This window comes from Mus caroli, chromosome 15, assembly GCF_900094665.2.
Source record: "Mus caroli chromosome 15, CAROLI_EIJ_v1.1, whole genome shotgun sequence".
Taxonomy (NCBI): domain Eukaryota; kingdom Metazoa; phylum Chordata; class Mammalia; order Rodentia; family Muridae; genus Mus; species Mus caroli.
This window is the reverse complement of record NC_034584.1, coordinates 80,321,211-80,348,929: the sequence shown is the minus strand read 5'-3', so window position 1 is coordinate 80,348,929 and position 27,719 is coordinate 80,321,211. Positions and strand designations below refer to the sequence as shown.

At 48.1% G+C, this 27,719-nt stretch overlaps 1 protein-coding gene across 4 annotated transcripts in view; it reads right to left on the bottom strand.

The window, feature by feature from the left end:
• Tbc1d22a (TBC1 domain family member 22A) overlaps window positions 1-27,719 on the bottom strand; it is a 274,792-nt gene that overhangs the window by 124,473 nt on the left and 122,600 nt on the right. For all 4 annotated transcript variants that reach the window (XM_021183327.2, XM_029469434.1, XM_029469436.1 and 1 more), the window contains exons 9-10: window positions 17,800-17,909; window positions 4,579-4,654 (exon numbers count right to left, since the gene is read on the bottom strand). In XM_021183327.2, the coding sequence (XP_021038986.1) occupies window positions 4,579-4,654; window positions 17,800-17,909 (186 nt within the window). The remainder of the gene's footprint in view (window positions 1-4,578; window positions 4,655-17,799; window positions 17,910-27,719) is intronic.

Here is a 27,719-nt window from a genome sequence, read left to right as displayed (position 1 = left end):
TGATGGATGCACTAGGAACTCATACACACTTCTCAAGCCCTTTCTCCTCCTACCTCAGGTACTAGCCAAGGACACTGTCAGCTGCTACCATCAGCCTGAATCACAAAGTAAAGACCAGCAGGACAGAGCCCTCCCCAACCCACCACAAGAAAAGCTATATGAAGACAAACCCTGCTTTAAGCTATTCAAGTGCAGCCACTGTGATTTACAAGGCATAAGTCATGGTCTAGCTTCTAACAGTGGTGTGGACTTTGACATTCAGCCGTTTGGAATTTGGTCAACACCTTACCCAGTGCAATTTAAGTTCATGGCCATGCTCTCAGCAACTATAAAGAGGGGTCACAACTAATCTTGGAGAAGCAGACAGCACTGAGTCAGACAGAAATCAAGAGAGGCCACTAGAAGAGGAAAAACCACTGCTGAGGCAGCAGCAGGTACACACGGGCATGAGAGGAGAGCCACACGGTGAGGGGCAACGAGCCTGGAGGACAAGCACCACAGAGCAAACACCCAGAGTATTCAAAACCCACTGGGCTGTCAAGGTTGGCCTAGGGACCTTGGTCCTTGTCACATACAGTCCTTCACATGGGTCCTCTTGAGTTCAGGTAGAATAGAGGAGCTGCCAAGGAGACTGCACAACAATGTCCCAAGACCACTAACGCTCCTCCTGGCAGCACTTCTGGCAGATGGTAAAGACCTTTATACCACACTAGTACAATCAGTAGGGGTCTGATGGTGGTGGCTCTGCAGAGTGGTGACATGGGTCTGTATTTCTCTGAATAAATGCTTTCATGCACCTTCCGAAAACATCCAGTCTGGCATGTCCACACAGGCTGGGTGGAGGGCTGGAGTCACAGTCCAGCTGCAGGTTCCACCTGCTTCTCCCCACAGAAACAAGCAGTGTGTGCATCTCACAGCAGACCAAGAAACCAAGTGTCTAGAAAAGGGGAAAACACCGGGAGTGATGTTGAGCCTAGCACAGGTGCCATGCCTTGGCCTTGTTCAGACAGTGGTCCTGGGCACCTGGCACTATGTGGCAGTGTCTCCTAATACCCACGTACAAGCAATCCAAGTGTCCCAAGTGAAACTCACTTCTCCTGAGGTGGGGAGGTGGGCTCTCAAGGCAGCCTGGCCCAGAATAAACTCCTTTCCCAGGTGCTGCTCCTTCAACTCTAGGGCAAAATGGAGTAATTAGGAGGGAATGGGGCCCTCACCAGCAACCACAGCACTTGGGTTGGCTACAAGCATGCAGCCCCCATGGGGAGAGTAAGGGTTGCAAATCAGCTCCTGCTTGGAATGTAGCTGTGCTCACATGAGAAATCTCAAATCCTTACAAATGCCCTGGGAGCCAGTGATCTGCCTGGGCCTCAAAGAGATTGTACCTCTCTGGAAGTAATGCTGTCTGGTCTGCTGCAGACTTCTTGGGGAACAGCCTTTCTCTCCCCAAGGGATAATATGGTGCTAAGCTGTGTCCTACAGTGGGTCTAAAGCTTCCAGGGACCAGTCTCCTGGTTATAAGCTTATTCACTTTCCACCTTTATTTATAAGATGCATTTGCTGAAATGCAGACCCCAGAATGATGCTTTTTAGCAGACTGATGACATCGTCTGGTGTATTTATTGAGACCATTTCCAAGGAACAGCCATCACTGATGGCTATGACTTAAACAGTCTCTGGAAGGATGGTAGTGACTCATTCCCACACTCAGGAGCCTGAGGCAGGAGGATCAGAGATTGAAAATATCTAAATCTACATAGTGAGAGATTTCTAGAAAGGTGAAATTTCTTCCCTTGGTTGGTTTAATTAAATCCACTGCGATGTATTTGTACAGTTTCTCTGCTGGTACCATGCATGATTCACTGGCCTCTTGAACCTGAGAGCTGGTACCATTCTTTCTTCAGATTACTAACCTCTGCCCTCCCTTCCTACGGAGATTCACGTCCACATCTCTACCTTTCTGCATCTCATGTTCAGAACTCTAGTGGCAAGGCACAGACAGCTTTGCCACTTTCATCTGATGTTAAGCCTGCTCACTGAACTCTTCATTTAGCTCTTGTTCTTTAAGAATCATATTTTATTATTATTGTTTCTCTCTCTCTCTCTCTCTCTCTCTCTCTCTCTCTCTCTCTCTCTCGCACACACGCGCACATGCTCTGGAAGCATTCTATGTGCCTGGTGAGTTATCTTCAGTGGGAACCTGCAGAAGTGAAAGGCCTCGCTCTCCACCTTCTCTGAAGTCCCATCTCCAATGGCTCAAGCTGCCATTCCAACAGCCTTCCACAATGTCTCATCGGCCATCTGCCCACTCTAGAGACAGTATTTGCTTCCCCAGCCAGTGCCATTTCAAAGGCTGCTGCCGGCTTCCTCCTCTGTCTCCAAAGAAGACATGACTACCCATCACCTATGCACCCTCATGTCCACACAGAACCTTCCTTAAGAGGTTCAGCCGTGCTTGGGAGGCGTTACTCAGAATGGGAAATTTCTTAAAAGTGTCTCTGAAAAATTCTTTAACTACTCCTTATGATAAGAAAAGGGGGATGGTACCCACCTTCAACAGTCAATGCCCTTCAGGGGCTTCTCAATTCTCAGACTCTGCCTCTCTTCTGACTCTATGCAATCCCCAATTGTCCTTTTTCACACCATCCACCTGGAACAGCTCTGTCAACAGGGCCACAACCACTTTCCCTCTCTAGGTTAATGCTCTCTGAAACAAGCACGATCCTTCTACTCCCTAGAACTGCAGAAATCAGGCAACAGGTTAGGGTTTTTTCTACACAGTATATCCTGCCACTGATGAAAGGCTTACAGTGAGTCCAGTGGAGGTGAAGCTATGGGAGCTGCAGCCTCCAAATACTGTGGGGGCAGGGTAAGGAGGAGGCTGCTAGCCAGGGCTGGAGCCCCAAGGACCAGGCATTTCCTGCTTACACAGTCCAGTATCCTCACAATGGTGCAGCTACACAGATTTTGAGAGCTTCTATCATGAGAACACAAGCAAGCAGGTTGCACAGTCTGCCCTGGGACACTGGCGTCCATCCTGTGCTGTGAAGAGCTGATCCTTGCATGGAGATAAAGATGCTTTACCCAGAGCACAGACATGGGCAGCTCTGCAGTAGTCACTGCTGCTCTTTGGAACAATCACAGTGTAAATCTGCAGTGTGCCTCCTTCTGAACTGCAGCACGAGAAAAAAATCAATTCAAGCATTTCCCCAACTGCAGCACTGGAGCAAGCCAGCCCTAGCCACAACTTAAGGCTCATGGAAAATATAAAATAGGCCTTCTGAGGGGCACAGGAGGAAAAGAAGAACCTGCTAGAACTGTGTAACTCGTAGCTCCTGCAAATAGTATTTCAAAGAACTAAATGAGGCTGGGGACACTTGTGAAATCGCTGGTAGGAAAAAACTTCAACCAGAGCCAAGCAAGAACGCAACCTGAGCGCAGAATAAACGCACAGGGTGCACTGACGGGAGAAAGAGCAGTACTTCGGAGGGAGGTTGAAAAGCAGCTAAACACACTGAATCCAATAAAGCAGCCCTAGAAGTGCGTGAGACTTCATAATATGGAAATGAGGTAATAACCATCAGACACAGAGCCGACTCCCAGGCTCAATCAAGGAACGAACGCAGCGCAGTTTCGAGGTTTTTGGCTCTGGTTTATAATGTCACTCAGTCACTTCCCAAACCAAGTCTCTCCTATGAAGAGGGCTATGACAATTTTCTTCCGCCATGGGAGCAGCCAGGGGAAGGCTGGGAAGGAGCCTGCACACACAGAAGGTACACAGCCAGGACTCCACCTCAATAAAGTTCTCTGCACCCTCGGTCAAGTGACTCAGCCGACTCGGCCGGGACTCTGGGAAACAGGGTGTCTTCTACAGCTCACAGCTGACAGGTTGCTGTCACATATATACACAGGCCTGGTTCTGCTTGGCGTCACTTTGTTAATGCTCTGCTCATTAATTTAACAAACTATCAGGAGGCTCTGCTTGGAATGGGCAAGCATTATCTCTCAAGTTTCATTTAATTAAACTCTGCTATTGCAATATGACATTCAGCACATCGCAGGGGGAATTATTTTAAGGACGAAGGTAAAAAGTATTTCAAAGGCCTCACTTAAACATGAAAGCATAATCTAAAATTGCCTGAGCACACACTATAATTTTTCTATAATATTGAAGATGTTCTTTCTGGACTTGGTAATTAATTGGATTCCATGGAGAAATTATTCTATCCTCCTTGATAGCAAATGATACACCCAGGCAGGGGAGGCAAGGCAAAGGACAGCCATCAGCAACCACCCTGCTGCCCAGATGAGAAGCTGCAGCTGACCCAAGAGGGAGGCTGGCTGCCAAGAGCACTGCATCTCCTTCCCCACTGAGTCCTGACTGGAGCACAGGCTGGATGGGCAGAACAGCAGCTTCTCCTGCTAAGGATGCACTTAGCTGAGAGCTAGCAGACCCAGGTACCACTGGCCAGATGAGAACAGGAGGGTGGCGTCTGGCAGGGTTGGGTAGCAAGGCTGCCTCCCTAACCTCCCGCTAGAACTCTCCCTGCCCCGGGAGGGCTGTGCTGGACACTGACTTACCATCAATCCGGCTCACAAGCTCTTCCAGCATCTTCACTTTCATCTGGATCCCAGGTTGGGCAAAGGTGTAGTTGTCCTAAGGGGAAAAAATTTCAACATATATTAAATGCACACAGAATAAAGCAACTTTGAGACCTTAAATTCAGGTACCCAGAACCCACATAAAAGCCAAGTAGCTGTGGAAGCCACCTGTAATCCCAGCACTTGGGAGAAGGAGACAGGGCATCCCCAGATCAGGCTGGCTGGCTAGACCAGCCACAACTAGTGAGCTCTGGGTTCAACCAAGAGACTGTATCTCCAAATAAAGTGGAGTGTGACTGAGGAAGGCAAGCAACATCAACTCCAGGCCCACACAAATACCACTGTACACATACTCACACACGGGTGAACATACATAAAGACATACCACACATGAGCACCACCCCCTCCAGTAACCCAGATCCTCCAAAGAGGAAAAAGTGGTGAAAAGAGTTTATAATGCAAAACCATTTTATAAACAAATCAATTACACACTGCTAGGTTGCCTCGCGAGAAACAGGTCCAGGGGCACACTCTGCATAATACCAACAGAGCACAGCACCACCAGGTCTCACTCCTATCTGATGTCAGAGGATGCACACAGCTCCCAGGAACGCTTCGTGGAACAGTTCTATTTGTTAATGTTGGATATTTACATTTAAATTGAACAAACCAGCACCCTCGCGTCTGGCTCATTGAGCAGAACCACTGGCTGGAATGACCACCTCAATGGGCACCTGGACAGCCAGCACCCGGCCCACCAGGGAGCCAATGAGAAACAGCAAATGTGCTGACAGTGCAGCACTCAAGTGCTAAGAATGCAGTCACTGATGAGAAGTGGCATGTGACTCTTCTCAGTGATGTGGGTGAGGCTCATACGGATTGGAGGCAGGGGTGGAGGGGCAGATTTGGGGAGGGAGCTTTGGTGAAAGGGACTTGGAATAGAAGCATAGCTAATATTTAGCTACATGTGACATCTACAATGTGTGCTCTCTCTGGGCACGGGTCCCATCATCTATTAGATGAGACTCAGCACCCTGCATTGTTGGACTGTTCTGAACCTCAGACAGAACAGAAGCCAGCAGAGGGAAAAGCTTTCAGACACAACATGGCATGGCAAATGGCAGCCCGCAAACCTGAGAGCACTCAGAAGTAGCATGAAGCACGGGCGAGGGAGCAGGGAAGAATGCCTACTCCCTCTCAGCCCACAGGGAGCACATTGTGCAGCTTCACAGATGGTGGGGCACCCAGGTGGCCTGCACCCAAGGGCAGCAAGTGTCTGCAGTCAGCAGGCAACATAGCAGAGTGAGAAGCATCAGGCCTCCGTCCCCTTCAGAGCCTGCCAATAGCATGGAGCCTCAGCACCTGATCCTGAAGGGGGAACCTTCCAGGAAGACAGAAAGGATTAAGGACAGATGCTGGCTGGCAGAAGTCCTTAATGCCACTGTGGCTCAGTACTAACAAAGCCTACAAGCTATAGAGGTGTCTATCTACAACAGGAAGAGCAAGGCATGCTGGAACATCTCTCCCAGACAAAACTACAGTGAGGGCCTCTAGACTTCCAGCTCACTCATATACAAGGGTTAGAACAAGAAGAACTGTATCTACCAACCTTGTGAGGGCTAGGCCAGGCCAGGCCTTCCAGAGACATAAGACAGCAACAAAGACAGGATCTGGGAACATGGTGGGAACTGCCCTGGGCCTTAGGATGGCCTCCTACCCAGATTTGGAAGGCCAGATCTCTGACAGGCTCATGCACTCTCGTAGAAGTCAGCTCTCCAGAGGAGCAACTATTGGGCTCAGTCTCATAGTCAGAACTTGAGGTCCCGAGGAACTGTATGCATCCCAGAGGGCCAAGCATCCTGCTAGCTGCGATGAAGCAGAAGCCAGAATCAGGACTAACTGGGTTCTAACATACCTAACCTTAAAAGCCATAGAAAATTTGGTTCTAGCCTACAGCTCTTCAGAGAGTCATCGATCGTCTTTGGATCTGAGCTTGCCAAGTATAACTTGGGAGACTTAATTTCTCCGAGGAGGTTAACAGAAGGTTACTGCTCCTGTCTGTGGGTGCATGTTTGGGTGGAGGAATTTATGAACAGTCTGAACTAGATAGAGATGAGAGACTAGCTAAGGGTGGTTTGCAGCCTCTGGGTCAGGAAGGCCCTACTGACCACTTACTATATTCTAGTTTGATACACCTCCCTGAGGTTGACAAGCCTCCTTACACAGCTGACTGGGGCTGTGATGGCCACCCCAATTACAGCTGAAGAAATCAGGGGTGACACATCTCCTAACCTCCACCCACACTTTACATGGTGAGAGCTCCACCCCCACCCATGAGACTAATCAGTGCTCTATGGGAGGACAGAGGCCCTGTGGGCTCTTCTTGTCCAGCTCCGGCCTACCAACACTGGTTAGAGACAGTGTGGATTTAGCCAGTTATTTGGCTTCCACACTAGAAACCGTTTCAAGCCCACTCACTGTGCAGCAAGAACAACAGCTCTCCTTTGCTTCCATCTGCCACTGTTTTGTTTTACTTCTCAGTTTGTTCAGAGCTCAGAAAGGGAAGCTGGTTTTTTAGAATGCAAACACTGAGGCAAGAATGATACCATTCTCTAAGAGGAAAAGGGGGAAGGGGGGTCCTACTTTGAAAGAACCTTCAAGGCCTTGGCACTCTGGGCAAAGGCAGGAGACAAAAAACAGCAGCATTCTGACTGGCCCAACACTGGACTGCCAGCCTACACTAACAAAGACAGACAGACCAGGCCAGGGCTCACCTTTAGGGCCACTCTGTTGAATTAATTCTCATATATTCATATTCTCTCTCTCTCTCTCTCTCTCTCTCTCTCTCTCTCTCTCTCTGTTCTGACATGGGAAATGCCACACTTAGCAGTTACCTGCTGTGCTAATCTGGGGACAAAACATGTATTATGTAGACACAACACAGCACAGAAGGGAAGAGCATGGTGAATGCTGGTCCTGGACAGGGCCTGGCTGGGAGCAGCACGGTGAGTATGTGAGACCTGGGCTGCAGTAAAGCAGAGAGGTCCCAGGGTCCCTAGGGAGCATGGCATATTCAGGAAAGGGGGAGTGTGGGGCAAGACAAGAGCTGGGAGGAGGCCATTCTGAAGGAGTTACAAGCAGGAGGTGAGAAAGAACCATAGCTGCCCAATGACGTCAGCAAGGGGAAAGGGCAGCTGTCCACTGTTGCAGCTACAAGATTCAAATTGTGGAAAGATCCTGATTGTGCCGCGTAGAAATAACAGAGCGGGACCACAGAGGGTGAGGGCTATCAGCTATGAGACAAAGAGCCATAATGGAGACAAAATGATGACAGAGCTTCCCACCGAGGACGCAGTCAACCCAAACTGTCCCAACTGCTTCCCACTGACCTGGTCTGACTGGGTTTTTGAACTTGAATGCAGGATTTTACATTTATTCCTATTAGCGTGCTCACTTGATTGGTTCTGGGCTGGTATTCCAGGCAGCTGAACTCATTGTGAATCGTGATTATGTCATCCATCACATTAGCTGTCCCTCCAAGCTTAGAAGCACTGGTTAAAGTGATACCCTGAATGTCTCCATTACAGCCTCTGAGAAGAGGCGGGAAGGACAAGGACAAGGACAGGCTTGTGGCAAGCCTCTCAGAGTGCAGTCAGCACAGACCAGCCGCTGAAAACACATGGCGCCTTGCCTAACTCCGTGTTTCCCATCTGCTAGCTCAACTTCCTCCTGCTTCTCACCTATGAAAGACAGGCAGCATGATCCCTCACAAGGGCGCAGGGTGAGCAACTGCATCTACTGGAGCCTACCACAGCACCTACCCCAAGTACATTCCCAACCTTCTTGTCTCCAGCTTTGCTGATCACAGATCATTGTCCAACACTGAGAGGTCCTGACAGACACAGCAGGACAGCAGCCTCCTTCGGTAAGCCACTGTAGGAACATGCCCCGGGCTCATTTGTAGCCACGGGGCAAGCAGCATCTCAGAGTAATAACACTGTGGGCAGGATCCAGTAAGACAGTGCAGAGTGGTCAGGCCAGAGCTACTGCTGGATAGAGGACAGACAGCCATGGACCAGAGATGAAGTAAAAGGGTGAGCAAAGCCAGGCTGGGAAGGCCACCCTGCCAACCATGTGGCATCCTGGCAAAGACAAAACCATGGGGACCAGGTTCCATCAGAAGGCGAGGTGGATGAACAGGTGGCACATGGACGCTTACTGAGGAATAATGGACAGCACATGTTGTTAGGCATCTGCCAGACCCATAGTTTACAACGTTAATTAAGCTATGAGTTTCAGTTGGTCATGACTCATTGACAGTGCCCTGTCAGTCACAAGTGTGTTATGTTAATGCAGGTGTTCTTCAGAACAGGGGAAGTGTGGCTGTGGGGAGGGAGGGATGACATGGGAATGCTCCAGGGTTATGGTTTATCTGAAGCTGCTCTGAAACAGCCATTAACGTTTGAAAAGGAAGCAAAAAATAAGATTTTGTTACTAGATGTCAGGCAGTGGTGGCACACACCTTTAATCCCAATACTTGGGAGGCAGAAACAGGTAGATCTCTGAGTTCAAGGCCAGCTTGGTCTACACAGAGAGTTCTAGAGCAGCTAGAGCTCTATAGTGAGACCCTGCCTGGAAGGAAGGAAGGAAGGAAGGAAGGAAGGAAGGAAGGAAGGAAGGAAGGAAGGAAGGAAGGAAGGAAGGAAGGAAGGAAGGAAGGAAGGGAGGAAGGGAGGGAGGGAGGGAGGGAGGGAGGGAAAGGGGAAGGGGAAGGGGAAGGAAAGGAGGCAAGAAGATGAGCACTTTCAATAATACATACACAGTCTGGAGGGAGAGGAGAGAAGAGGCCCAAATAAAGGAGATGCAAGTGTTTGGTGCCATCAGACAAGAGGGAGTCATGATGGGACCTTGACAAGAAGCAAGTGACATCATAGCAGGAGAGCATCTGTGACATACCAATCTGCCAAAACAGTACAGTGGCCCTCGAATGCACAGCTAACACTAAGAGTCGAGTTATATGGTGAAGTCTGGCAAAGCCACAGAAGAACGAGACACACCTACTAGAGCTGGAAGTCTCAATGTCCTCAGCAACCCAGGGAAGGAAGGCAGACAGCACCAGGAGGACAGCAGACTAGGGCAGCACATCCAGCAGTGTGACCTGGCAATGACACTAACCTCGCCCACAAAGAGGAGCACACATTCTCTCTACTTGGAGTATGAACCTGAACGTCCAGAACTTCAGAGAAGAGCAGCTCTCACCCCTCATCAAAGAAGCTTCTCTCAGCAGACAGAGACGACTTAAAAAGCTACAACCAGCTAAAATGTCCACAACGACTGACTGTGGCGAGCCCAGTCCCAACGATACATCTCCAACACAACTCTACACCAAAGGCTCAGGGAACACTGCTGGAGAGGGTGTGCAAAGATTGCAAGAGCCAGAGCCCCAGGAAAGATTTACACAAGATTGTGTCTTCTACACGACAGTGAAGCTACCCCTGTGACATCCTAACATTATGGCTCCCTAAACAAGACCCAAACAGTGACAACATCAGGTGACTTGCCAGTGTGGATGAGGGAAATCCTATGTGGCCCCACTCCTAGATGAACAGCACCAGGCAATTAAAAACTGCTTAGAGGGGGCAAATTATCCTTCCCCAAAGATCAGCACCGTGACTGGCTAACCAATCCCAAGTGGTCAGCCCTAAAAGCATATGCATATAAGCAACACTAAATGGACTCACACTCAAGCACACATGCACACACACACACACACCAATAATAAACAAAGAATAAGAGGTCATAAATTTGCAAAGGACTTATGGGGTAACATGTGAAGGGGTTAAGGGAGAAAGGGAAAATGATGTAGATAGATGGATAGATTGATTGATATGCATATATATATGCAGATATATATGCAGATATATAGAGATAGATAGATAGATAGATAGATAGATAGATAGATAATTTCCAGAAATCAATCAGCCACTTGGCTGGTCTACTTTCAAGGTCCCTGAAGTGAGTTTGGAAGAGCTGCAGGCAGAAATGAACAGACATCACAGAGCCTGCTGTGCCTGCTGCTCTAGCTACCCCTCCTCCCAGCTAGTGCTGTTCTCTGCGAAGCAGCTCCCCACACTGGAAGCATGGAGTCGAGAATTCCTGACAGCCAAACTCTGGGGCCTCCTGTCTGGGCACAGTGGTCCTCCTTTGCTCTCCTTCCTTTGATCTGAGTAAGTAACAGTGAACCCCCGGGACACAGGAAGTTTGAAGTCCCAGCTGTCTGAGCTCATTCCCGAGGGTCACCGCAGCTCTACTAGAAGGTCACCTCCCATGCCAGGACAATGTCCACTCCAGGCACCAGCCTCCTCTGGTGGCCTTCTCACCAGCAAGTTCCAGGATAATGGAGCTACTTCCCCTCCCATTCCTATTCCGCCAGGGCCACCAACCAGTTCTCAGATTGAATAATTCTTCCCCAAGGAAAAGGAAATGTAAATGACTAATTATAAAAGGCAACGGCTCTTTTCTCCTCAAAGAAGCTGTCCTGCTAAGTAATGAGTCCAAGAGTAATAGTATGACTTCAGGGTAGGCAAGCACGGAGCCGTAATTCAGCAAGTAATGGCCAGCCCACAAACCCTGGCATGAGTGCTGTTAGGGAAATGAACAGACTGGCTAGAGCGCAAGAATAATCCCCTAGGAGCCAGAGAAGGGCACTGGCAGCCCAGAACACCTAACTACCCGGACCTTGGACTCCATGACAGCGATGGGCTGAGACTCCATAGGGGTCAATCACCAGCCTGCACCCCCAAGCACTAACATTCAAACCAGCTTCACCAGGCCAGAAGCCAGCTACCTGTCTTCATGCAATCCTTTGTAAAGAACTATCTACCCAGCAGAATCTGTTCATGTATATTCCCACTGTCTACACCAGAAGTCATCCCCCAGAGGAAGCTATAGACACCAAGAGCAGCATTTACAGATAACCTGTGTGTCAGCAACAGAGCCGAGACAGGAGGATCACAAGACCGAGGTTAGCATGGGCTATACAAGAAAGACCTGTTTTAAAAGAAAAATAGAAAACTGGAAAAGACTAGGCCAAACAAGTTCTTTGTAAACTCTCCACCTCTTGCTGGCCTCTAAGTGTGCTGAGGGGAAGAAACAACTGCTCCTGCATTGGCTTCAAAGTGTCTGCGGCTGCAGGCCGGACTCCTTCCACAGTGTTCCTTCCAGGGATAGGACTACGATCCCCCAGGCACTAGGATGTACTGCCTCCACCAAGGTATAGCCCAAGCCGACCTCAAACTCATGACCCTCTGGCCTCTGCCTCTTCAGCATCTCCTTCCAGCATGGACCACACCAACCTGAACAACATGGTGGGTCCACATAGAAGGCCTGAGCACAGTCCAGAACACTCCTCTAAGCCTGGGGAGCACTCCCCAGGCTGTGAGCCACGCAGTCCCTCGGCGGCTCCTGGGGCGGCCATTCTCAGATACATCCCATGTGAGCTACAAGAGTAAGTTTGCTATCTGGCACTCAGGACTCAAGATGTCCACTGGCCAAGCCTAAGACTGTGCAGTACAAATGCTCCTCATCTTAGAAACCCTTCCAGTTTTTCACTAGTGTTTACTAATTATGCACAGCAATGGGTTTGGTTGTGTTTTCATGCACCTCAGTGCCCCACCCTCCAACTCTTACATGCCCTTCCTCCCCCAGCTACACTCCTTATACTATCATGGTTTGGGGTTAGGTTTTGTTTTTTGAGATAGGCTCTCATTATATAGCCTGGATGGCCTTAACTTACTATGTAGACTAGGCTGGCCTTGAATTCTGCTTCTCAAGTGCAGAGATTAAAGTATATGTCACCATGTCCAACTTTCATATTTTGTTTTTCTTTTTGGTTTTTTAATATGGGGCGATACACACATACGCTAAAAGAGGACATGGGGTCCCCTCAAGCTAGAGTTACAGGTGGCTGTGAACTAGCTGAGTGGTCATCTGGAAAGCCTTTAATCAGGAGCCAGAGCTCTACCCCACCCAATCAAGTCTGACTCCTGAGGGGTAGCTAGACCATAAGGGTCCAAAATTTTAATCCAGTCTCCTTCAGAGGTATCTTTTCTTCATAGTGGCAAGCATATCTTCCCGCTTTCTCCAGCCTCTGCCATCCCTGTTTCTCACCTACCTCATCTCCATCCTATAGTTACCACCGACCCTCCTTCTGCATGTCCCTCATATCTGTCCCTCTCTCCCACCTCACATCTGTATGGTTTGTACTTCGTGTCTCTCTCTCTCTCTCTCTCTCTCTCTCTCTCTCTCTCTCTCTCTCTCTCTCTCTCTCTCTCTCTCTCTCTCTCTCTCTCTCTCTCTGACTCATTTTTATTTATTGACTCTAAGCAACAAGGGTCAAGATTCCAAGGCTAAGGTGAATGTGGTACCCACATTGTAACTCCTCACATAAAATAAAACAAACCAAAAGCCTAAACTTCTGTTGTCATCTTCCCACTGCTATCTTCCCTCCAGTCATTCTCTCTGTCTGGCTTTGCTCTGCTCATCTCCTCAGACCCTCTCAGTTCACTAATCCTCTCCTCTCCTGTCTGCTGGGCTGCAGAATGTAATGACTGGAATCCTAGCTGCCAGAAGTCCCAGTTAGTTTGTCCAAAGTCTTCAGAGTTGGATTGTGCTTACAAACTGTGTCTCCGCACTTCACAATTTAATTTAACATTTTATTTAAACCTAGGCATACTCTACACCTTTCAGTCAACATACAAAGACTCCCATCCCTGCCAACAGTGATACTGGAGCTTCCTACCACACAGGCTCACTGGCTGCTCTGTTGGTGAGAGCATTTCCTAAGGTCCTGGTGTGCAGAGGAAAAAAAAAAAATCTAGTTCTTACTCTAAGACCAGGAGCATGCTTGGCAAGGCCAGTAATGGCTTGGGACCAGGGTCTTGGGGCCCTGCGACTTCAGATCCTGAAACTCAACTTTTATCCCCTAAAGGACTGCGGTTATCGGTCCCAAGGCTCGATCTATGATGAACTTGGGCTATCCTGTGTTCTCCTTGTGCAACGTTGCCTGCTGAGCTCCCTGCTGACTTCATGCCATTGTGTAATAGCTTTCCACGGATTCAGCCCCATTCCCCCTGCAAACAGTATATAAGATGTGGTGCTTCCTAGCAGGCATGCTTGGGGTGAGCCATCAGCTCTGTACAACACCACCTGATCACAAACTTCCCTATCTTCTTTATTTTCTCATCCCCTGGTCCTCTCTGCCAGGTCCACATCACTCAGTACTTTCTCTGAGCTCACCTTCTGGGACTTCTCAGTGAGACGGCTATTTGCCTGGTTTAAGGAAGCATGAGTCTCATTCAGAAGCCTTCAATGACCAGCCAGCCAACCGTTAGGGTCCCTGAGACCTTTTCAAGTGGCCTGTTAGAACAAAGCTGTTTTTATAACAATACAGGGACACAAATGACCTTCTTCACTGTGCAGACACTTGTACTGAAGCACACAGCACAGTGAGTAGACACCAGCAAGCACATGAGCAAAAATCTAGGCAGCACCACCAAGCCTTGCTGGTGTCAGTGCAAAAAAGCACTGGGACTTCAAAAGGCAGCCTCACTGAAGAGCACCCTTCATGAAGTAGGAATCTAACTGCTGCAATAAAACTAAATCTAGCTGGACGGTGATTGTCACACTTTTAATCCAAGCACACAGGAGGCAAAGGCAGATGACTCTATCAGTTCAAGGCTGGCCTGGTCTACAGAGCAAGTTCCAGGATAGCTAAGGCTACACAGAAAGACCTTGTCTCAAAAAAAATTTTTTTAATTAAGTAAGAAAGACTAGTTTTACTACTGAGAGTACTCAAGCTGTCTGGAAGAAGCACCTCTTCCAGCATTTTGAGGTAGGATGGAGGACTCTTCTCTTACTTCACACCTTCCGAAAACCCTAGGCCACAGTGCACCTGCAGACTCTCCTCAAATGCACTGGCTGGCTATTAGCAGGCCAGCACACTTCCTTTCTGAGGACTGTCCTTGCTGGTGACAAGCCATCAACACAAGTCACACGTGTTCTGTAAATGGTCATCTCCAGGCAGCTGCAGTGGGAACAGTTTTCCTAAAGTCTGCTCTCCTGGGCCACACAGCCCCTGGCCAGTTCTCTCCGCTCACCTCCACTGCTCGCCCGGCTCCTGCCTAGCCCCACTGGACTTCAGGTCTGGGCCATAAGAGCAGTGCTGACCATACCCACCACAGAAACCCTCAGCATCTGCACAGGCATGCCCACCATACTCTGGAGGAAGTAGCAGCTAGCAGATCAACTACTATAACTTAGTGGGCACAGAATCTCCAACTGAGGCCCACAATGAAACAAACATAGCTATAGCTACCCAGAGTGTCCAAAACAAAACAAAAGACAGATGTGGTTTCTACCCTCCAGAACAGAGGTTCTCAACCTGTGGGTCAACCCCTTTGGCAAACCTCCGTCTCCAAAACGATTTACATTACGATTTATAGCAAAATTATTGTTATGAAGTAATAAGGAAAATAATTTTGTAGCTGGGGATCAACCCAGCTTAGGGAACTATACTAAAGGGCCACAGCATTAGGAAGGTTGAGAATTGCTGTTTTAGAACCTGCCCTGCAAAACAACTTACTCTATCTACTTCAGCAAACCAGAAGCCATAGAAGCCGTGGGGTCCAAATATGGGCTCCTTCAGAGGCTGTGTAACCTGGGGCAGTGGCCTTTCTCTCTGAGCATCCACCTGGTGTGTAGGACCTTGGATCTGATACAAGGCACAATGCCCACATGCAGGAGATAGAACCAACTCCCATTTTTCATCCCTGAGGACACTACCTGTTAGCCACAAAGCTGGTGGCCCTAGTTTGGTCCATCGTTCGGAACCATGACTCCATGGAAGCCCCTCAGGAAGTGGTATGGATGGCTAACACACTTTGATAAGTCAACCTAGCCTTATAAAAGAACTAGAGACAGGGGTAAAGGCCAGAAGGAGAATCTGCATTCAACAAGACTATTTTCTGAGGGCTTTCAACCTAGATCATGGCACAAGGAAATGGATATTCAGGGAAGAACACTCCAACTGAACAAAATAATAATTATTATTATTAATAATAATAATAATGGAGGAGAGAGAGGTGTGACCAGAAGCGGAAAGTGGACTAGAAAGCCACCACTGGTAAAGGACAGGGCCATGCAGGCCCTTGGGGAATAGGCTGCTGGTCCTTTCGAGGCTGTATTTTAACCAAGCTTATACCTCACAGGCTAACCTAAAACGAAACTGGCTCTTGCATGGAAGAGCCCTGAAGTCTCCAGGCTCTTGGGACTGCCTGAGCCACAAGAATCCAGCCAAGCTCCCAAATCCTGAATGGTGGAACTGAGAGTCTTCTACTTCTGCTCACAGGAGGCTCCTGTGAGATCAATCCTAGCCATGTGAGGGAAAGACAGATAGCTCCCACTAAGCTGTGAACGTGCTATAAACATAGGCACCAGAGGACTGTGGTGCCTTCTGCTTGTCAGCCCTGTCAATAAGCCACTTTGCCTGACAACAAAGCTCAGGTGAAAAATGAAAGGCCAGCATTGATTCTGTTGTACGGCGATCTTATTTACAAACAGAAGCCAGATAATCTTGTATTTAAATGGCACAAGTCCCATCACTCATAATCAGAGAAGCGACAGTGATAATTTATAAACTTTTACATTACAGTTCAATCCCTTCTCTAACAGGGAAAGGCCTGAAGTTCCTGAAGAAGGAGTAAATATGAAAACATTAACAAAGGCAGGAAGTGATGGATTGATGCTTGGGCCCAAACAAGTCTCTAGTGGGCACATTTGTCTTTACAAGAAACAAAATAAGTCAAGGGCCATCTGCGTTGAGAGCAAAGAAGAGCTTCCCACTCTTCACTTACACAGGGGATGCTAATTTTTCCCTGTCAGCCTCCGGTATGAAAAGCAATGCAAACCCAAGTCTCCTTGACATCCCACTTGGCTGAGCCACTCAGATTGAGCCTCGGGGTCTAAGTCATACATTTTCTTAGGCATCATTTGACCTCCAGGTTCAGTAGATGAGCCGAGACACCTATTCAGAAAGATTAGGGCCACTGTGGCCCAGCTGGCTTCCTGCTGCCCTGAGGGCTAAGATGCTCCCTTAGCTGGCATGGCACAGGCCGTGGCCTTCTTTGCCTGGCTTCTGCAAGTGGCTCCCAGGGAAAATCTTGGGAATTCGGTCCCTCCCCTCCTCTGTCAACAAAACTCCTTGCCTCCTAGAGCATCTTTTAGTCACACTTGATCCTGGGAGCCTGTGCTTGCTGCCTCCATCTGGGCCCCAGTGCACAGTGTGGTCCTCCCAGCATGCCTTATACCTTGCTCCTTCTCAAGCACAGAACACAATGCCAGGTACAAAGCAGGTGTTTAAGAAAGATATTCTGGGCCAAAACAAACCAAAACCATTCTGCAGGGCAGTTGAGGGCTGGTTTGCCTGCTTTGGCCACTGCTATACAAATCATCCAGGAGCTGTCCCCAGCAGCTAATGAGATACGTCCTAGGCACTGTGCAGGTTTCAACACACACATAAACACTGTTTACATAAAACCAAGCTGCCAGGGGGCTTTTCTGTGAACATCACAGAACCCCAACCCTAACTTCCATATGGAGATCACCAGTGTCCCCATCACGATGCCCAGGTACTCAGGACTATGAAAGCTAGAGCCTCCCCATGGATCAGGGACAGTAGGAGTGACACATGCATACAGAGCCATGCCACCAAAGCAAGAGGGCTATGGGCTGCTCACAAGCCTAGAAGGTACAGTCAAGGGACCTGGTGGCCTTTAAGGAATAGGTGCCCAGTAGTTTGCCAAGGACTTGAGAACCAGTGCCCACAGTATTGCTAAAGGCTAGAGAATACAGGCAGAAGCAAGGGGAGATCAGAGCATGGGAATCAAACTCCACACACACCAAGTACTGGAACACTTGGCAGGACACACTGACTGTTCCCAGAACCAGAAGCATGGATGACCTATCTCATGCCTATGATGCTGAGGTGAGTATGTGCTGCTCCAGACAAAGAGAGGCTGCTTGCTTTTTCAGGTAGACAGCTTGAGCTCAGAAGCTAGCTAGTAGAGTGTGGCCCAGTGGCCTTCCCAGTGGGTTGCATCATGCTGGCCAGAGCCTCCCAAACCTCCCAAGCTGCAGGCTCACCTGAATGCCATCCAGAAGCTTGCTCATGCACCAGTAGGTGTCAGCCTCAATGTTGCGAAGCACCTCTGCAGGCACACTGGAGACATCGACCTTGTCCACGTCCTCCTGGTCTGTGCAGAACCAAGTATGGAAGATACAAGAAGCAATCAACCATGTGAAATAAACAAACAGGGAACCCGGCCATGCGCATGCACACCAGCCTCCCTCCACCACGTTTTGATCATACTGAATAAATGGCTCAAGAGACCCACACCTCATCACTTAATGGTTCTCAACTTTAATATCTAATTAGTTGCAGATAATTAATATTCTGAATACATTCCAATTAATTAGCATAATTAATATATTATAAATTATTACTTCTCAGACAGCTCATATTCTAGAAAGCCCTAACAGAACTGAAAGTTTCTCCATCAGAGTTTTTAAAACTCTGCGTCTAATAAGTTTACATATTCATTCTGTAATAATTCCTCTGGAGTACGGTTCCTGAGGTAGAGTTTCCCAAACTGCTCTGGGTAAACATTTCTGTGTTACTATCTAATGCCCCAGAAGGCAGAGACACAGATGAGCTTCAGAAAAGACAGTGGTGTTCAAAATAATTTCCTTCTGAAAGTAGAGAAAACAGATGCCTAATTGAAATGGTTCATCAGATATCTGAGCAAACTCATCTTGGCCCCTGAGAAGGACTATTACCTAGGAAAACACTCATAAACAGTTTAGAAATTGACCGCCCATTTTATCATTTCCTTATTTTCATTTTATTTGCAAACACATGTGCATCTTTATAAAGAAAATGTTCTTTAAGAAGAAAACATTTTAGCCCACATCCATTTTGAAAGTCTAGGCAAAGCCAGCAATGCTAACAACACTGCTAACAATTATCAAGAGCTTATCATTTTCCCACCACCCTGTGTCTCAGACACACCCACTCAAGCAACCTGCCACAACTCTATTCCCACTGTCAGGGTCTCTAGCAGCCTATGGCATACAGAGAAACAGCACCACAGCAGAGATAACCAGCCTGGAATTCAGGAAGCCCACAACAGACCTGGGACCTGGGTCAGACCTCTAGCCACCCAATCATCCTTAGCCATCACATCAGACCACCTTCCTAACTGTTCCCCACAAAGCACCTGGACCAAAGCCCACCAGCTTCTGAACCCTTAGTGGTGACGTCCTCTCCAGCACCTGAAGGGCTCCTGGCACACACAGGATGAGCACACTGCCTTCCTGGTTCTTTGTGTATAACAGAGACCAGGAAGGTAAGGGGAGAGAGTTGTCACGTCAAAGTCCCTGGGTAGAAGCTGACAGGCAGGTTTTGTGCTGACCTACAGAGTCTGGAGATGGTGACTGTCCTATACACAACAGCAGGACCCAGCCCTTTGGCACCAGCTCACACCTCACCTACAGTGATACTGGGTCTGTAAGAAGTGGTGCTAATACCCTAGTTCTCTCTGTGGTACTGCTTAGATTTGGGGTTTTCTTTTTAAAATGTGACATAGATCATACCATGAAATCTATTCTTTCAATGAGTAAAAGCAAGACCTTTGCCACACCTACATACTGCAAGCACATGTGCAAGTCTGTGGAAAGAGCTTGTGAAATCACCACCATTAAACTCCAAGGTATTTTCCTTACCCAGGTAAGAATCCCTGTATCCTATGAGAGTCACCCCCTTCCCGCCCTCTTCCCAGTTCCTGGCAGCATCCACCAACTCCTGTCTGTATCCGTGCCTATTCTGGATGCCTCACAGGGAGGAGCCCAGTCCTTGTGGCCTTCAGGGTGCATGTGTGCTAGAGACTGAGCAGGGCTTGTTCTCTGTAAGCTGGTAAACAGCGGATTGCCTAGATTACGGGGGAAGGACATAGCAGGTGCTGGGCTGATACCTTTTATGGGATCTATCACTACAGACCTAGCCCTGTGCAGAGAGCTAGGCAGGATAGACAATGACCCCTGCACCACTACCACCCCAGGAGGCTAATTCATTAAAGGAAAACATATGTTCAGGGACCAGAACAGCCAGGTGGCAGATAGCCAGCCCCTGTGTGAAGGATACTGTCACTCATGTCACACTGGACCCAAAGTATTCACAACCCTAAGAGACACAATTGCTCATCAACTTTCCCCCTCCCCTTGGATACAGGTCAGACTTATAGGCATGGCTGTGGTACCTCATCTGACCCTCCTGAGTTGTCTTGTGACAGTCATACACTCCTGTAGCTCTGTCCCCTACTGCCTGCAGGGATGCAAGAATCCTCTCCTGATAGTCCTCAGAGGCCCACTTCCGGAAAATGTCTGATCTCAAAAAGGCAACATTTGATCTGAGCACACCTTTTAGTGAATACATCCTTCAGTGACTTTGTGAGAAAGGTGCTCTCTCCCTGCTTGCTCCCTTAGGTTGCATTGGCAGAAGTTATCACCTCTCTCAGGTGACAGATGCAATAGGGAGAACACCTCAGCCTGCCTCACATCCACTCCAGCCCAGTGCCAGCTGTCCACTGACTGAAATGGGAAGATCAAGAATGCATATGTGGGTGTGAACTGTCTCTTCCTGCTCCCTGGGGAAAACTCTTTAGCAGAATTGATTCCCATCCTGTGAGTCTAAGAGCAAGTCTGACTTTATTTTCCAGTCTCAGGGCATCGAATCAACAACTGCATTCAGAGAACAGCTTCTGAGATGTTTTCCATTGGCATATCCTTTTTCAAGGGCCTTCCAAACACAGAGACATTTCCTCAGGCAGAATCAAAGGTAAACACCAAGAAAGGCCCTCTCAGACCTCTGGTTCACAGAAGCAGCTGAGCTAGCACAGCCTGGGCCTGCATAAAACAGGCACTGTGTGGGGCAAGCAGAAGTCTTAATATTTCTTAGTCTGTTTAGCCAGCCTATTATTTTATCCAAGGAAATGTCAGCAGCCTATTCTGGGTGTCATTTCTCACAGCAGGTCATTTGTTACTCTTCAGGGTAACGAAGTAATGGCATTTAACTCCAAGAAGCCCTCTGCCAATTCGTCTTCTAAACACCAAGAGGATCATGCGTGGCCTCACTGTTAGAATGGAATAAATATTCTAGTCCTTACAGCAGCCACATACACTGTGGATAGGCAAGGACAGAGACCTAGGGCCTTCTCTGCAGAAGGGTCCAGGGTAGAAAGGAAGAAAGAGTCTCATGCATAGCAGGAAAGACAATGCTGCTGGAGCCATCTCAACAGCTCATCTTTCCCCAGGGCTGCTAAGGACTGCATGACTGGGACATGTACAGGCCCTGTGGTCAGAACCAAGTGAAGATTGCTACTGTGTTCAATGGACAGGGCCAGTACTATAAGGAGGGGACAGCACGGGGGTAAGTCCTAACCATCCCAAAAGTCTGCACTGATGTGAGTGTAGACAGAAAGCTGCAGGGAACAGAAAGTAGGTGCTAAGTGGTGGGTGGGCAGATAGAAGAAACAATCTAAGTGACTTAGACAGGAGGCAGGCACAGGTATTTAATTGTTTTGCAATGTAAAAAGGCTATGTTAGGATAGCAAAGAATGAAAATGTTTGCCCATCTTCCCACACCCAGAAACAAAGAGGAGCAGGAGGTGAGACAGGCTCAAAATGGAGACCAGTGCAGTGACAGTGAGGAGGGCTGCCTGCCCTAGGACATCTGCCACCTTCTAACCACTGAGTCTTTGTTCTGTTTGCATACACTCAACCACCTAGGGGAAAAGCACCAATGAGAGAGCACAGTGGCAGCCTCAGGACAAGGTCTAGGAAGCTTCAGGGCCTGGTGTGAGTCCTGGGCACTCCCTCCACATTTCCCCTGCCTCTTGATACACTGCAGCCTCTGGCTGGGGATCAGAGTGGAGGAGCTCCTATAAGAGCTAACTGAATGGCTTTAGGAAGTAGGACTTAGTAAGTAGAAACTGTCAGTAAAGCATTCAGTGCATGGGCTGTCACTCAAGCAAAGGACTGAACTGATGCCATGACATCACCCCAAGTTAAGGGCTCCAGGGTGGGGAGGCCTCCAGGGATGGTGTCAGGATTTGAAATGGCCAAGGTACCTGAGCACTTGAATTTTACCTTCTAATAGGAGGCAGTGAGTGGAGCTGGGATCTCTTTCATATCAATTCACATAACAGAGGGTGGCGCCTGGAAAGGAGGAAAATGACTCCAGTTTATATGTCTCCCCTCCTACCAAAGGATCCTTCGACACTAGTACAGATGTCTAGTATGCCAGGCTGTAGAGTAAAGAGCCAGCACCTGGCAGAGAGCAAGCTCCTGGTGGTAGGAAGGAGGGAGAGGCTGTTGTCATGACGACACTAATCACCTATGCTGCACAAACCCTGCAATAAACCTCTTCACATAATTAGGAGCTTAACTGGTAATCAAAAATATTCTGTTCTTTATAAGCAAGCTGGAATTGCTCTATGGATCTAATCTTCACATTTCCCAACTTGGGAGTTTTAAATTTGAAACCCTGACACTTTGGTGATAGAGATTGTACCACTTAATTACGCAGATTTGGGCTCTGTTGTGGAGAAAGGGTCCTGCTTTGGTGAGGGTAGCACCACAACTCCAGACTATAAATTTACAAAACTCTGGTTCAGCAAAAACAACTAACACTGTGATCAAATTGGTTTTGCAGTGGGAATGTTTAATTCTAATATAAATAACGTTCAATTCAAGGTTATAGACGACACCACAGTCACCGTTCCCTCTCTACTCCACTGCTGAAAACTTCAACCACCACCTGTGGGGCCACAGCACAAACCTACGGTTGGAGGGAGGGGTGTGAACAGACAAGAACCACAAGATAAGGGTGAGATGGGTTAGCCTGAGCTATTCAGTGGCTTGGGAGACAGTCCCAGCTGAAGAGCATCGGCGGCTGCTTCCCACAGCAGCACAGTTCGCTCCCTATCCTCAACCCTCTGGAGCCCTGACCAACCTCACAGAACCCACAGGCAGGAAACCAAAACTCCGGAAGAAGGTGGACCTGTGCTGCAGGATGCTGGTGGGGATATAAGCACAGAAAGAAAGGCACTTCCTGGACCTGCGATGTCACTTTTTGTTCTTTCAGAACATAGCAATCTTACCGTGCCTGGGCTCTTGGCTTCACAACACCACTGTGAGTAAGCATTCTTGTTCATAGAAAAATTACTCGCTGAAGCAGTAACTGGTTCTATCTCAAGCTTGAAGCCCTAACAAGAAATTTGGGTGGGAAGGGAGAGGGTGAGACAAGAGCATCTTTAATGTCTGAAAAAGGAAACTGCTCCTTCGCTGCCCTCTGGACTCAGTGGTTTGGATGCTCGTTTGTAGGGATGTTTGCCAATTTAAAAAAAAAGGGGGGTGAGGGGGAAGCAAATAAGACAGAGATGGAAGTGGAGGGGTGTCTGTCCAGTGTAGATGGCTGCCCATACTAAGTTCACAGTGGTATGAAGGAAGGTGGCGTTGAGACGGGTGAGACTCATAGAGCCTGGACACAAGCCTGGGCTGACCCATATAAATCCCTATCATCACTGAGACTGAGAGTTGAGAGCCAACCCACCTGAAGGTTGCCATAGGACAGGACAGAGAAAGATGCAGAGACCCTGAGGTAGACAAGGGCTATTGGGTAATGCCTACAGCAGCACAAATGAGTATGGTCCACTATAGTCAGCAATTGCACAGGGGACAAGTCAATTCCACAGGGGACAAGTCAATTCCACAGACACAATCCCCACTGCAAAGGACAGAATGTAGCTTGCAGAGGCCCCACACAGCACATGCCACAAGCTCAATCTCCCATCTATGCTCCCATCTACTGACCCTCAACCCAGAAGGGTACCCCAAAGCCTGTGTCTCTAGCACCTACAGCGGTGCTAGCACAGAGCAGATGCTCATTAATGCAGGACGAGGGAGTAAACAGACTTCCTTCAAAGAGCTTGTGGTCTAGGAGGAATGAATAATTACAACCATAATGAGAAAAACTACTCCTTGAGGAATGAGAAGTAGGCGCCAGCCCAGTTTCTCGGCTACAGAAAACATTCAGGCTATTACTGAGCTGACGGCTGTGCATCAGAACTCTCATTTGAGTATGCCAATGACAGTGCAAACAACACTACAGTAAAAGGGAAGTCACTCAAATCGAAGGAAGCAAGCCTTCTTCCTAGTATGCCCCCTTAACTCGCCCTTGCCACCCCCTCAAGAAGACTCGGTTCTCTCAGAAGGAGAACAATTTGGCTATTTTGAAAGCCTCAAAAAACTACAGTTGTAGAAAAAAAAAAAAAAAGCTGAGTTTGCCTTTGAAAATTATAGGCCCAGTTTCTCAGGAACACAGGGTGCTCATATGTCCCTGGGGGATCCTAACTGTCTCAACCCCAACCCTGCTCTCCCTGACACGGGACAGCAGGGAATCCAGGGTCCTTATGGGTCATTAAGCAACAAGATGTGCACCTGAGACAGGCTCAGCACTCCGGCACCTCAAGGATGCCTGCCTGAGTGTGGTATTAGCAGATTTGGGTCCCTCCTTATTCCTTAATGAGGAAAGGCATCTTGGACTTTCAGCTAAGACCTTCTTTCTGACTCTGTATTCCAATTAGGAGACTACACAGATACCCACTTCTCAGCAGTGGGGACTATGGAAATGAACTTGCTAAGGGTACAAACATCATAAATCAATCTACTAAAGTGATTTATCTCTATCTAAATTGATCAAAAGTAACCGCGGGTCTTCATATCAACCAGCAAAGCAGCCCTGATTCAATGTGCATAAAGCAGCAGAGAGAATAAAGGACCAAAATAAGACCAGTAACCCAGCCTGCTCACCCTGAATCCTTGGTCAGTCAGCCCCACAAAGATAGTTTCATTCACCCCACACCAGGGGGTCTTCCACTGGGACAAAATTCACCTCAGTGGGTTGTTTAGGGCCCTCTCTTGTCACAAACAAGAGTGCAGTGCAGGCTCTGGGAAAGCTGTGTGGCTTAAGCACGTGCTCGGGGCAGGTCAGGAAGGCAGCAGAAAAGAAGGGCTACTGTATCCTGTAAAAACTCTTAAGTGCTTGTAAGAGGGAAAGTCCAACAAATTTATGATAGGTCAACGGCTCATAACAATAATCTACAAAGAGTTATTTCTCAGTAAGAAATACATGGCAGTAGGCCACCTGAGAATAAAGAAAACACCCTCAAACAGCTTTGTAGGAAAGAAGCCAGCTAAAGCCATGAAGTAAAACTAAATGATCCCTAACACATACGACTCACCCACCCTGGGAGGTTCACTTCAGTTAAAATGGTGCCTGCCCAACCCAAGGAATAAGAAGCAGACTTTTAGAACCTACAAGGCCAGCTCCAAACATAGTACTCAGCCCTAAGAGGATCAAGAAGACTTTGTGGGGAGGGGTTAACAAAATCCACCGAGATCCCTGGGAGAGACTCTCAGAGCACAGTCTGGCAGGGAGAGTCAAAGGTCCATCCACCAGGGTAGAGAAATCAAGGCAGCAGACCCTGAAGCAGCTGGCCACAGGGCGTCCACAGTCAGAAGATAGCAGGGAATGCACGCTGGTACTCAGCTCCCTTTCAGCAGTCTTCCCAGCCCAGAGAACAGGGTCAGCCTCAATGGGTAGGCCTTCCTGCCTCAATTAACATAATCCAGATAAAGCTGGCTCTCATGGCACTCCCAGGTGACTCTAGAGTCTGCTGAATTGACAATTAACACTGCCCATCACAAACACTAACACGCAAGAGTTCTGCAGGGCAGATTCAAGTTCTCCATGGAGTAAAATGACTGGGCACTTTTTTTTCAAAATCGACGCAGAAGAAATCTGAGTCACTCAAAGTGCTACCTGCAAGAGGAAATCAGCCACAAACCTGTCACTGAAAATATGGGCACTACAGAAACTGCTGCACAGTCTTCCAGGAAGCTGATCCCAGTTGCTCAGCCACATCCCTTCTTTTGGGGGCAGACGTCAAATCACATGTCTTACGGTTTATTTTATTTTCTGTGTGTGTAGAGTGCCTGCATGCCTATATGCTCTGAAAGAGTGCTTGGTGCCCTCAGAGGTCAGAGAGGGTGTTAGATCCCCTGCACTGGAGCTACACACGGTTACAAGCAGCCATGTGGGTATTGGCAACCAAACCCAAGTTCTCTGCAGTAACAACAAATGCTTTAAACCACTGAACCATCTCTCTGGCCTCACATCCTCCTATCATAAGGAATGTAGCACAAGGATGCCGGAAGGATTACCTAAAGCAATCAAGGCAGCCACCTCAACTTCAGGCAGAAGGTGGAAGAGCAGGCCATGCTGGGGCCCCTGACACAGGCTGGCGAGAGGCAGGCAGGCTCAGAGTTACAGGCTGCCAGCTGGGACTGACACTGGCTATCTTGAAGACTGCTCCTCAACCTGACCCTTCCCCTTTGTACCTTTACATTGGTAGGCAAATAACAGCATTAGTAAGGCGGGATCTACATGTTTGTATTTCCCACTGTCAGAGGCTCTCCCTGGCCAGTTCCTATAGACATCTGCATCTGGCTCTCCTTTCACAGCAAGCACTGGTCTAGCTCAGCACCTCAAAAGGGCTCAGGAACGCTGCATCAGCACACAAGTGAGAAGCTGTTCCATTAGCGTTCTCTGCAGAGCAACCCATCACAGTCCATAGTCACAATATACCTAACACACAACCTCCACAAATCACCTCTGTGAGTTAGAAGGACACTGGTGGCCATGCATGGAGGTGCACACCTGAAATCCTAGTACTTGAAGCTGAGGGAGGCAGATCAAGACCTTGAGAGCATCCTGGCCTACAGAGTGAATCTAGTCTGGCTTAGGCTATATGGAGAGGCATTATTTTTTAAAAAGAGGGTGGGGGAGGAGATGGAGATAGGGAAGAATTAATGTCTGAATCGTTAGCACTTGGCCTTGGAAGGCCTACTGACACGTCAAAACCTGGTGCCTCAATTTTCTGGGGTAAGCACAAGGCCACTAAGAGAAGAGCTATGAAAAATGTGGTCTCTATCAACCAAATTACATAGAGAAGTTTTCTTCTCCCTCGTTTGTGTTAAATGCACAAAATGCAGAATTTGGGGTGTGGGCCTAGAAAGCCTCAAGCCACACAGAAATTAGAGTACATTACTGAGACAGGAGCCTGGCTCCTAAGGTCTCTGTGCTTGTTGTAGGTGTGTATCAACTCTAAGGATGGGTCAATCAATGCGATATGAGAGATACAGAAGCCTGAGTATAGAGGCTGACAGACAGACGTATCTCGTCATTCAAGCTGCAGGGGTTTTAGTGGGTGAGCGTGAGAAGGAGCCTCAGTGTCAACCCACAGCCAGAATGCACAGTGAATGTACGGCACAATTTTAAAAGGAACTTGGAAACATTCTTGACATTCATTTGTCATGTTCCATGACATTTTCAGTGGAGTTTCAAAACCTAGATTGTCATAAATTAGTATAATGAATATCAATGTTTATTCAAAAGCAGTTAAGAAATTAGGATCAACACTAAAGCTACATGAGATAAAAAGGTTAACTATCAGAATGAATGCAAGTTATCTAAAAACCAAGGGCAAAGACCTGAACACCCTTGACCCCAACCTCCCAAATCTAAGGGCTCCTGGCCCATTGACTTCAGAGTACCATGCAGCAATCAAATTATTTAACTCCAGAGCAACTGGGTTTCACATATGGAGTGTTCTACCTGAAACATCTGTGGAAACACTGTAAACCCTAAGTACTGACATCTAGACCTCTAGCCCCAGCATCTCAGATAAGTATGTTCAGTTTATGCCTGTATTTTCTAGCAGGGTTTTTTTTTTTTTAATATTTTTATTACATATTTTCCTCAATTACGTTTCCAATGCTATCCCAAAAGTCCCCCATAGCGCCCCCCCACTTCCCTATCCACCCATTCCCATTCTTTTGGCCCTGGCATTCCCCTATATTGGGGCATATAAAGTTTGCAAGTCCAA